Source organism: Taurulus bubalis, assembly GCF_910589615.1.
Source record: "Taurulus bubalis genome assembly, chromosome: 20".
Taxonomy (NCBI): Eukaryota; Metazoa; Chordata; class Actinopteri; order Perciformes; family Cottidae; genus Taurulus; species Taurulus bubalis.
The window spans coordinates 17,436,176-17,448,675 of NC_136608.1; the positions used below are offsets into that span (position 1 = coordinate 17,436,176).

Consider the following 12,500-nt stretch of genomic DNA (forward strand, 5'->3'; position numbering starts at 1 on the left):
AGTCAGCCTGATGACATCACTCGTTAGCTCGTTTAGAGTCAGCCTGATGACATCACTCGTTAGCTCGTCAGCCTGATGACATCATGGCTGATGACGTCATGCCAAAGAGAGCGCCTCACTCGGTAAGGTGACCACGGAGAACCGGGGTGTGTCCGAGTCGTCCAGCTCCTCAGGGGAGAGGCGGAGCTTCTTCTGGAGGGGCTCCGAGTCCTCGTCTGCACACACACACACACACAATAGATGCATATTGGAGGTAATAGATGCATATTGTTGGAGGTAATAGATGCATATTGTTGGAGGTAATAGATGCATATTGTTGGAGGTAATAGATGCATATTGGAGGTAATAGATGCATATTGGAGGTAATAGATGCATATTGGAGGTAATAGATGCATATTGTTGGAGGTAATAGATGCATATTGTTGGAGGTAATAGATGCATATTGTTGGAGGTAATAGATGCATATTGTTGGAGGTAATAGATGCATATTGGAGGTAATAGATGCATATTGGAGGTAATAGATGCATATTGGAGGTCTCACCGTGGGCGGGGCAGTGCAGGATGAGGCTCCCGTCGCTGTCTTGAGTGAGAGTGACGGACTTGACGGTTTCCAGCGTCGCCGCCTCGTCGTCCTCTGCTGCGGAGCTCATCGTCCAGCTGGAGAGGAACAACACAACGGATCTTACAGGTGTACTTATGAATAAAACATACATTAATACAAACTCTACATTAATTGTTTGATGATATTTATAGAAATGAGCAAGATACATTTCAGAAAATGGGACATTTAATCAATTGAATGGCATTTATGTTGCTTTAATTGAATTTAAGGAAAAAATATAACGTTTATTTTAGTTTATATATATATATATACACAAAATGTGTGTATATGCACATGCATAGAGAAAATAGTAGATCATTATCATACTTTGGCTAATACTTTGTGCTTCTATATATATATATATATATATATATATATATATATATATATATATATATATATATATATATATATATATATATCCTGTTAAAGACCAAAGACCAAAGGAAGAACAGAAACACCTCAAAGTAAAGCTAACTCTATAATATCATGACAGGAAGAACAGAATAATAAATACAAATGTTTATTATTTGTTAATTCTTGCTTAAATTCACACCAAACTTCCTTCAGAAATGTATTAATTTAAAGCCACATTGCATAATAATCCGATAATTATCTCACTCGGGTGAGAAGTGATCCTCAAATCTGATATTATGTCAATATAAATGCATATTTATCTTGAGCTGCTCTCTAGCGCCCTCCACTGTTTTGCAGTGGAACTGAATATTGGAGCACAGCCGGTGATATTTGGGCAAAATGTGTTAAAACGTCGCGTGCTTGTTGGACAGTATGGACGCCGAAGTGCAGGCACAGTCACTGTAAATATGTTTAATATCAAGATGAGACCAGAGGAGTCACGTGTTGACCCATAACCAGCACGAAGATGTATAATGTGTGTGTGTACATGGAGTGTGGCTAAAGGTCCCATTAGAAACGCTGCAGGACAAAGACATGGGATTTAGAGCAGAAATGCACGCACGACTTCACGTGACGTAATCGTCCCCAAAAGCACCACAGGAGTAGTTTAAATGCACGCGCAGCTGAAACGTCGCTATATTAACGTTACTATCCGGCGCCATGTTAGTCGACAAGGTGCAGCTTATGGCGTCCGTGAGGGTTTAGGACGCTGCTGTGGGGCTCGCGCTCCTTCCCCGGCGAGGTGAGCTCCACGCGCGCTCCCCGGCGGCCCGCGACCAAACAGAAAGCGGGTTTTACGTTTGATTTGGTTACTTACTTCCTGTTTTCGGTCCGGGGACTTGCGAGTTACCAGGATGAAGGTAAGTGCCAGGATGGAGGATCGTCCGAGGGCCGCGGGGTTGCCAGTTGAGGTGATAATCCGTAAAACTAGAGGTTCGTACGTATACTGCATGTTTAATATATATAGATATATTAAACATAATATAATAATAATAATAATAATAATAATAATAATAATAATATGTATATGTATATAATATAATATAATAATATGTGTGTGTGTGTGTATAAATACGAATATATATATATATATATATATATATATATATATATATATATATATATATATATATATACTACCTTGGCAAATTTTTATTTACATTTTATCTCTTATGATTTCTTGCATTATTTTTTTTACAATATTTTTTATGTTTATTTATTTTAGTTATTTTGTGTTATTTAATGTTATTTACATATATATACAACAAAATAAAAATAAATGATTTATAATCACTTTTATTCAATCAGTAGTTTAACTTTCATTTTATAATTGTTTCTTTTACATCACAGAACAGTAATGTATTACTTTATCAACAGAAAATGTATACAATAATATAATAGTAGTAATAATAGTAATAATTAATTGTATATTATATTCCAATTAAATAAATAAAAAATATATATATATATATATATATACAAATATAATTGTTATATTATAGTAAAATTATCGAATATAATTATACTTATTATATATTATATTATCGAATATAATATAATTATATAATTGTAATTAGTTTTAATAAAGCAACACATTAGGGCTTTAGAAAATTGTGACTGCTTTTTTTTGTATTTAGAGATTAATATAATCTAAACCACCAAACAATGGAGAAATGTATTTTGTTAATCACAGCATTCACCTTGGATACATCTGAGAAATATACTAGAACATCCTTAAAACAATGTAAGACATGTGTGTAAGAACTAAAACTTCTGGGATATATTCTTACTAATATAAAAAGCTCATGTGAAAGCTCTTCAATAAGACAGTAAGTGGACCTTGAGTAAGTGTGTAATTATTTGCAATTAAATGTACGTGTAAGAGTCAAACCTGGCAACCCACGTCTCCGCTCGAAAACCCCTCCGGGTAACCGCTTTCCTTTTTTTTTCTTTTTTTTTTGTGATTGCCTGAATTTACGTGCAGTAAATATAAAAAAATGTACATCAAAATTAAAAATATTCGGAAATTAAAAAAGCAAACATCCTGCAACTCCAGTTGAACGTAAACGACGTGTGATTTGTTAAATAAAGATCAGTCCCGCTGTTTGTTTCGGACCGGACCCTTTTTAGCGACGAACCAAACGTTCAAGCTGCAAAAATCCAAATCACACAACTGAACTCTAGCAGCAAATATTTCGCCCAAACATGTCGGAACAACCAGTGAGAGTGTAAGTTTGACTTTACAAAAGACATTAATATTATTATATTATTATATTTTAGGATACTTGTCGTTTTAATGTGTTTATTATTTCATCTTAACTCAACGCGACAGGGTGTCTGTCACATGTAAATGTCCTGTAAAATATACAGTAATATAGCTAATAGCGTAATAATTCTCCGGATCTGGTGGACGAGGTAAATGTTTATTAACGCGTTCAGGTCGTGATGAAAAAACAAAAAACAGTCAGTGGGTGAAATTGTTTTTAAACAAGAAATGCGCCGAACCTCGTTCAAAGTTGATATTATTTAAGGTTTCGTTCCTCGTCCACACGTTAGACACATAACACGTGACGTGGAGACGTAAATCACTCACTCAGTGGGGAGCGGACAGTTCGGCTCTGAACTCCTGACAGTCACATCCGGGTCCTTTACCTGGTTCAAATGTGACGGACGCAAAGGGCTCGTGTCAGTCTTGTAATGTGTGTCGAATTTAAATGTGTGTGTGTGTGTGTCTGCTGTTTGTGTCTGCTGTTTGTGTGTGTGTGTGTGTGTGTGTGTGTGTGTGTGTGTGTGTGTGTGTGTGTGTGTCTGTGTGTGTGTGTGTGTGTGTGTGTGTCTGCTGTTTGTGTGTGTGTGTGTCGTGTGTGTGTCTGCTGTGTGTGTGTCTGCGTGTGTCTGCTGTGTGTGTTGTGTCTGCCGTGTGTGTGTGTGTGTCTGTCTGTCGTCTGTCTGTTGTGTGTGTGTGTGTGTGTGTGTGTGTGTGTGTGTGTGTGTGTATCTGCAGCTTGGCGTGTGGAGACGTTGAAGGCCGGCTCACCGCCCTGTTCACCAGAGTGCAGACCATCCAGAAGAAGACCGGCCCGTTCGATGTATGAGATTTAATTATTATTTATTTGTTTAAGTTGCAGAAACCTAGCGACTCTAATTCTGAAGTTTGATTATGTTTCATTTCCCCTCAGCTGCTGCTTTGTGTCGGGGAGTTTTTTGGGACGACGCCGGAGGCCGAGGCCGAGTGGCAGCAGTACAAGACTGGAGCCAAGAAAGGTACGAACACCTGGGGACACATGGGGAACACCTGGGGACATATGGGGAACACCGGGGAACACCTGGGAACACCTGGGGACATATGGGGAACACCGGGGAACACCGGGGAACACCTGGGGACATATGGGGAACACCGGGGAACACATGGGAACACATGGGAACACCTGGGGACACCTGGGGAACATATGGGGAACATATGGGGAACACCTGGGGAACATATAGGGAACATATAGGGAACATATGGGGAACATATGGGGAACACCTGGGGACACCTGGGGACACCTGGGGAACATATGGGGAACATATGGGGAACATATGGGGAACATATGGGGAACATCTGGGGACACCTGGGGAACACCTGGGGACACCTGGGGAACATATGGGGAACACCTGGGGAACCATTTGTCACACCTGGCTTCAGCTGTAGCGGCTTGTTTTTTACTCGCGCTGCACTTTTAATTAAAACATTTTTGTGCTTTTTGGTTGGAACAAATTAGTTTTTTATAAGTTGTTGTCGCCTTTTACGTTATAAAGAGGTGAAAGAATGTCAATATTACGTCTCTGAATGTAAAACACAGCTGCAACTCTATGCAAAAAAGCATAATTTAATTTTTTATATATATATATATATATATATATATATATATATATATATATATATATATATATATATATATATATATATATATATATATATATATAAGGTGTGTGAAGGAGAGGTACCACTAGTCCTTCCTTCCCGCTGCTGTCAGACTGCACAACCAGTTGAGCTCGCAGAAGACAACACAATCACTTTGGTTATTTTAAAGCATCCTTCATTTACCTTTTCCCCTTTATCTTAAATCACATAACTACCAAACAGATTTTGTTTATTTTAGGAATAATGTATCGTGATTGAAAGCGTGAAAAAGAGGATTCTCCTCTCTGATTGGCCGATGGTGAAACCACTTGTCCCTCCTCAGCTCCCGTCCACACGTACATCCTCGGAGCGGCGACCCAGCAGACGGCGAAGAGTTTCCCGAGCGCCGACGGCTGCGAGCTGGCCGACAACATCACGTATCTGGGTACGCCTCTGAAGCGCAGGGGGAGGGGCTTCTGCTTTGTGGGCGCCCGTCACACTCCTCTTGTTTGATTGGCAGGTCGGCGCGGCGTGTTCACCGGCGTGTCCGGGCTGCAGATCGCCTACGTCAGCGGGCGCGAGGCGCTGCAGGAGCCGGCGCCGGCTCACTGCTTCACGCCCAAAGACCTGTCGGCCCTCGTGGAGCCGCTGACCGGCGGATCCAAGTTCAGAGGCGTCGACGTGCTGCTGACGTCCCAGTGGCCCCGCGGGGTGTGGCAGTACGGGAACCCGCCGGTGAGTCACGCTCTGCTGCGTTAAGACGGGAATCCTCTGGAACAGAAAGCGTTTCTACCCCGGAATTTTCTTTTTCTTTTTTACATTTGTTTTTTATATATATAAGAAACAATTACAATATTTGTTTTAAACAAATATACTACCTCGGCAATTTTGTATTTTAATTTTTGAATAACATTTTAAATATATTTCTTACATTTCTTTTAAATAATGATATTTTTATTTATTTTATTATAATTATTTTATATATATATATATATATATATATATGTATATATATATATATATATATATATAAAAAAAATGTCATGCATTCTGGATTCATTGCAAATCAACTGAAATATTGCAAGCCTTTTATTGTTTTAATATTGCTGATTATGGCTTACAGCTTAAGAAAACTCAAAAATCCTATCTCAAAAAATTAGAATATCATGAAAAAGTATACTAGTAGGGTATTCAACTAATCACTTGAATCGTCTAATTAAGTCGAAACACCTGCAAGGGTTTCCTGAGCCTTGAAAAACACTCCGCTTGGTCCAGTAAACTAAATCACAAGTATGGGGAAGACTGCTGATCTGAATCTGTCCAGAGGACCATCATTGACACCCTCCATCAGGAGGGTAAGACACAAAAAGACATTTCTCAAAGAGCAAGCTGTTCACAGAGCAAAATCCAAGTTGCTTGAAATCCAGTGTGAAGTTCCCAGTCAGTGATGGTTTGGGTGCCATGTCAGCTGCTGGTGTTGGTCCACTGAGTTTCATCAAGTCCAGAGTAAATGCAGCTGTGCACCAAGAGATTTTAGAGCACTACATGCTTCCGTCTGCAGAAAAGCTCTATGGAGATGAGGATTTCATTTTCCAGCATGATCTGGCACCTGCCCACAGTGCCAAAGCCACCAGTAACTGGTGTACTGACCATGGCGTTACTGTCCTCGATTGGCCTGCCAATTCCCCTGACCTGAACCCCATAGAGATGTGTGGGGTATTGTGAAGAAGAAGCTGAAAGACACCAGACCCAACAATGCAAATGAGCTAACGGCCGCTATTGAAGCCTCCTGGGCATCCATACAACCTCAGCAATGCCACAGACTGATTGCCGCATTGATGCAGTAATCCGTGCAAAAGGATTCCCAACCAAGTACTGAGTGCATTAATGGACATTTTCAAATGTTTGATTTTGTTTTGCTGTTATAAATCTTCTTTTTTTACTTGGTCTGAGGAAATATTCTAATTTTTTGAGATAGGATTTTTGAGTTTTCTTAAGCTGTAAGCCATAATCAGCAATATTAAAACAATAAAAGGCTTGCAATATTTCAGTTGATTTGTAATGAATCCAGAATGCATGACATTTTTGTTTTTAATTGCATTGCAGAAAATAAAGAACTTTATCACAATATTCAAATTTTCTGAGACAGTCCTGTGTGTGTATGTATGTATGTATGTATGTATGTATGTATGTATGTATGTTCATTTTTAATTTAATAAAAAAAATTCATGAACATTTTTTTATTTATTATTTTTTTTCATATATATATAATTTTTTTTAGCATTTTTTTTCTTTCTATTTTCTTTCCTTTTTCTTCTATTTCATTATACATGTATTTATCTTTCTCTCTCTCTCTCTCTCTCTCTCTATCTATATATATATATATATATATATATATATATATATATCTATATATATCTATATATATATCTATATATATATATATAGATATATATATCTATATATATATCTATATATATATATATAGATATATATATATAGATATATATATATCTATATATATATATATAGATATATATATATATATATATATAGATATATATATATATAGATATATATATATATCTATATATATATATATATATGGTTGTCTCATGTCACAGGAAGTGAACACAAAGTGTTGTGTTACAGGAAGTGAACACAAAGTGTTGTGTTACAGGAAGTGAACACAAAGTGTTGTGTTACAGGAAGTGAACACAAAGTTTTGTGGGAGCGACTCCGTCGCCAACCTCGCCGACCATCTGAAGCCGCGGTACCACTTTGCGGCGCTAGAGGGCGCTCACTATGAACGACTGCCCTACAGGTGAGGTGGGCGGGGCTCGTTCTGCTCAGCTTCATATTCCTTCTATTGTTACAGAATCTTCTCATGAATTTGTGAATTTATTTCTTGTGAATTTGTGACTTTGTTTTCTCACAAATATTTTGTTCTCGGAAAAATTCAGAATTTTGATCTGGTGAATTTGTAATAAAAATAATCTTGCAAAAAAAACACGTCTGTAATAACAATAACACGTCTGTAATAATAATAACACGTCTGTAATAACAGTAACACGTCTGTAATAACACGTATGTTATAACAGGTCTGTTCTTGTGCTTCAGGAATCATGTGATTCTCCAGGAAAACGCTCAGCACGTCAGCCGCTTCATCGCTCTGGCAGCCGTCAGCAACCCGGCCAAGAAGAAGGTGTGTGTGTCGTGTTAACTCAGATACACACACACACACACACACACACACACACTTTTCAGTGTGACTTACACTTCCCAAACAGCTCTGATGTCCAATGGAATAAACATCCATAAAACCTGTAAAAATAACTAGAAATGACGATAATAAAACTGTGCGAGTCCAACTAGAACCTCCACCATGCAAGAAGTGTCACCATCACATCCTGATCTGTCTGTCTCTCTTCCTGTCTCTCTCTCTCTTCCTCTCTGCCTGTCTGTCTGCTGCAGTACCTGTACGCCTTCAGCATCGTCCCCATGAAGACCATGGATCAGTCAGACTTGGTGAAGCAGCCGCAGGACGTGACGGAGAACCCGTACAGGCGCTCCAAAGACAAGCTGAAGACGGGCTTCAGCACCACGGAGCAGGTGTGTGTGTGTGTGTGTGTGTGGGAGAGTGTGTGTGGACCAGGTGGACGGTCATCATTACAGATGTAAAAGGGTTTTTATCTGACTCTCCAGATATGAATGAAAGGCAGAAACGTGTTTTTAGAGTGGCTTATAGTGTAATTGTGTATTATTTGCATGTTCCTTTTATGGTTGAAAGACGTCAGAAGGGACTATTCCTATCTTCACATTATCAAATCTGTCCCTCTTTGTTTGGACCCTCCTCCCCTAAAGGTTTCTCTAGTTCTATTAGAGGCTTCATAATAACGCTCTCCGGGTCTTAAAGGGGTAAACGAGGCCGTGCGATGTGTTGTCATCGTCTCTCTCAGGAGCCGGCCAGCCAGTTCTTCTTCGACCTGAGTCAGAAGCAGGGGGCGGGGTTTCGAGGCCGCGGCCGGAAGAGACACTCGGACGAAGACGGGCGAGGACGAGAGCCGCCGCCGCGTGACGGAGAGGGACGTCCCGACGCGCAAAACAAGCTGCCCCGCCGGCCCCGTGAGTCCAGCCGCCCAGCGCGTCCTCACAGGAGGAAGTACACGAGTACAAGAGGAAATACACGAGGAATACTGCTTATGGAACCAAGAGAGGACCGTACAATAATATTATAGTGATGCGTTTTCTAAATTATTTTTTTCCTGCTGTGTTTATGACTTTTAGTTACTTAAAGGTATATTTTCCTCTCTGATGTCCAATGCAATGAACATCCATAAAACCTGCTTATAAACCACAGAAGAAGAAGAAGTTCTCATGACTGCAGAAGCTGCTTGAGAATCTTCTTGTTTTTTGGTTTCCTTCAGTATCAAAATAAAGGCAAAATAAATACGGGGACGTGGCAGTGTTGGCGCTGATGGGCTTCCATAGAGTCCGGCTTTATAAACCTCGGCCAGGCGATAAACGCCATCACGTTTCTGCAGCTTATTTCTATTTATTTTGTTCATTTTCCAGTGTTTGTTGTTGTAATGCTCTTTGTGGCCACACGAGGGAGCGCCACTCAGCTGCTGTTCTAAATGGGTTTAAATGTGTGTTTACTTCCAGGCGCGTTTAAATTTACATGCAACATCGGCTTCTTTTTTTATTTAAGGTGTATTAAATATTTTAAAGAAATAAGGAACTTGGAAAATTGATCTTTGCACCAGTTTTTAAAGTCATAAACACAGCAGAGAAAAGCTATTTCATCTCCTCATGTTCCGCTCAGGGCTTCATGACTGCATTAATATGAACGTGTGCTTGTATAGAGAAAGATCATTTCTCCTTCAGTCACTTCTCTTGAGCTTTGAAGCAGTTTAAGGATTCCTTTAAAAGAGCCACACTACACACCTGACCTCTCTTTATTCTCTGTGCAGCTCAGCCGACCGGTCCCTGCTGGTTCTGTCTGGCCAGTCCTCAGGTGGAGAAGCACCTGGTCATCAGCATCGGGACACATGTGAGCCAGACCTCTTCATATTCATAGAATGATTGTATGAGGAGAGGAGAGTGAGACGCCCCTCTGTCCTCAGTGTTACCTGGCTCTGGCCAAAGGCAGCCTGACGCCGCAGCACATGCTGATCCTCCCCATCGGACACTACCAGTCCGTGGTGGAGCTGAGCCCCGAGGTGCTGCAGGAGATGGACAAGTACAAGTCGGCCCTGAAGAGCTTCTACAAGAGCAGAGGGGAGCGCTGCGTCCTGTTCGAGAGGAACTACCGGAGCCAGCACCTGCAGCTGCAGGTAGGACACACCGGCTGCTTCATATATGTCTATTTAAATATATATATATATATATATATATATATATATATTTATTTCTTAATAATATTTTTTTTAGAAACAAAAACAATATAGATATATTAAAAAAAAAACATATATATATATATATATATATATATATATATATATATATATATATATATATACACACATACGGTGGCATCCTTTTGAGTGTGTAGGTTGTTTGAATGTATGGCCGCACGCTGGAGGTGTTTCTATTATTTTGTCCACCCTGTCAGGTCGTCCCGGTGCCGCTGGCCCGCTGCACCACAGAGGACATCAAGGAGGCGTTCATGGTCCAGGCTCAGGAGCAGCAGATGGAGATGATGGAGATCCCTGAACACACCGACCTCAAACAGGTGTGCACACACACACACACACACACACACACACACACACACACACACACACAGGTACAGACACACACTATAAGCGTTCATGTAGACGAGGCCTGAGTGTTTTTAATGTTTTTAACTGGTGGTTCAGATTGCTCCTCCTGGGACACCGTACTTCTACGTGGAGCTGGACTCTGGGGAGAAGCTCTACTATCGCATCCAGAAACACTTCCCTCTGCAGTTCGGAAGGTAAAGCCGTCTGTCAATATAAAAAGAATAATTTAAAATGGTGTATAAAGAAAATAGGAGACAAATAAATGTGAATATAATTGTCTTAAACTCCGGTTGGACGTGATTAACATTCCAGGAGAAGGTTAGAAATCAGCGTGTGCGTGTGTGTGTGTGTGTGTGTGTGTGTGTGTGTGCGTGTGCGTGCGTGTGTGTGTGTGTGTAGGGAGGTCCTGGCCAGCGAGGCGCTGCTGAACATCCCGACTCGAGCTGACTGGAGGGAGTGTAAACAGAGCCGGGAGGAGGAGGAGGACAGCTGCAAACAGCTGAGAGACGACTTCCAGCCGTATGACTTCGCCTGGGAAGACTAACACACACACACACACACACACACACACACTCTACAGAATCGCCTCCTTTCATATCATGGCTCGTGTCACTTTCTCCCGGTGGAAGATGGAGATTGAGCAGAAGGTCGACAGCGCTCTCGTTTCTGTATGGTGAATGTGCAGCTGTAGCCGGTTAGCGTAGCTTAGCATAATGACTGGAAGCGGGTGGAAACAGCTAGCCTCACATGTTGTATTGTGCCGTTTCCACCCGCTCAGTCATTATGCTAAGCTAAGCTAACCAGCTGCAGCTTTGTTTTTAACGCCTTGTTGTTGTTATTATTTTCTACTCCCCAAGAGTGTTCCGTCTAGCCCCGCCCACTGTGCTGTGATTGGCTGATTATCTGACAATGTGTGGATGAATACATTAAGTTTGTATTTTGTAAAAGAACTACAATTAAACTCTTATTTTGGGTTTCTTGTTTCATGTTATTTATTATTACCGTGTGGCTCAGAAACCGCTGCGTTTGTTTTTGTCGCCACTTTATTATACTTATAAACAAAAAATGACAACTACAATTATATATAATATTGCTGTAATAGCAACATTATATATGTCATTATTTATATATATGTATAATATATATATATATGTATAATATATATATATATGTATAATATATATATATATTGACATTTAATAATTCCCTGTATAATATACATTGATAATATATAATAATAATATAAACATTTTACTTGCTGATAATACTTTTATATACTTAGTACTTTTAGTGAAATATTTTCAGTGTGGTATTAGTAATTTTATTTTTAATTTGTAAAATATCGGAGTACTTCTTCCTCTACCTTCAAATTCCTAAACGGAGAAAACTCTTCATATAAGTGCCAGTTGCAGGATGCTCAGTTGGCCACTAGGGGGCGCTGCTGTCAACACAATTCCTCACAAGTTTTTGTTATAATCTTTATTTTTCAGATCAAACACTCTCCTCCCTTGTGGTTTATGAAACAATTAAGTGCTGACCTCTGAACTGTTCAGACTCTTTTGAACCTTTTGAACCGACTCACCATGTGGACTCATCTCCTTCGTCCTTCACGTGGTCTTCATCGCGTGGTCTTCATCAAACCGTCCGGTCCACCAGCGCTCTGTGTTCTGTGTCTGAGGATCTGCTCTGCGGCTTCGTTGATGATGATGATGATGATGATGATGGAGATCCTCTGCCCACACAGGAAGCCGCCTCTGATCTGTGATCAGATTATGATTTTCTTTAAGCTTCTTTCCACGTTCATGAGGCTCAGCCTGCAGCTCTGCTGGCTGCT

The 12,500-nt window shown here is 40.2% G+C and overlaps 2 protein-coding genes across 2 annotated transcripts in view; one reads left to right on the forward strand and one right to left on the reverse strand.

Moving 5' to 3' along the window:
• dmtf1 (cyclin D binding myb-like transcription factor 1) overlaps positions 1-650 on the reverse strand; it is a gene marked incomplete at its 5' end in the record, with an annotated part of 6,864 nt that extends 6,214 nt beyond the window's left edge. The window contains 2 exons of the mRNA XM_079236187.1: positions 120-215; positions 542-650. Of these exons, the coding sequence (XP_079092313.1) occupies positions 120-215; positions 542-650 (205 nt within the window). The remainder of the gene's footprint in view (positions 1-119; positions 216-541) is intronic.
• Positions 651-3,223: 2,573 nt separating this feature from the next.
• On the forward strand, positions 3,224-11,531 carry cwf19l1 (CWF19 like cell cycle control factor 1; the record flags this gene model as incomplete). Its single annotated transcript, XM_079236132.1, has 14 exons — positions 3,224-3,246; positions 4,023-4,107; positions 4,198-4,282; positions 5,245-5,346; positions 5,422-5,636; positions 7,610-7,725; positions 8,022-8,106; positions 8,376-8,513; positions 8,861-9,026; positions 9,875-9,954; positions 10,028-10,237; positions 10,516-10,635; positions 10,763-10,860; positions 11,066-11,531. The coding sequence occupies 14 exons, from the start codon at positions 3,224-3,226 to the stop codon at positions 11,208-11,210; spliced, it is 1,668 nt and encodes a 555-aa protein (XP_079092258.1). The 3' UTR covers positions 11,211-11,531.
• Positions 11,532-12,500: the final 969 nt, after the last annotated feature.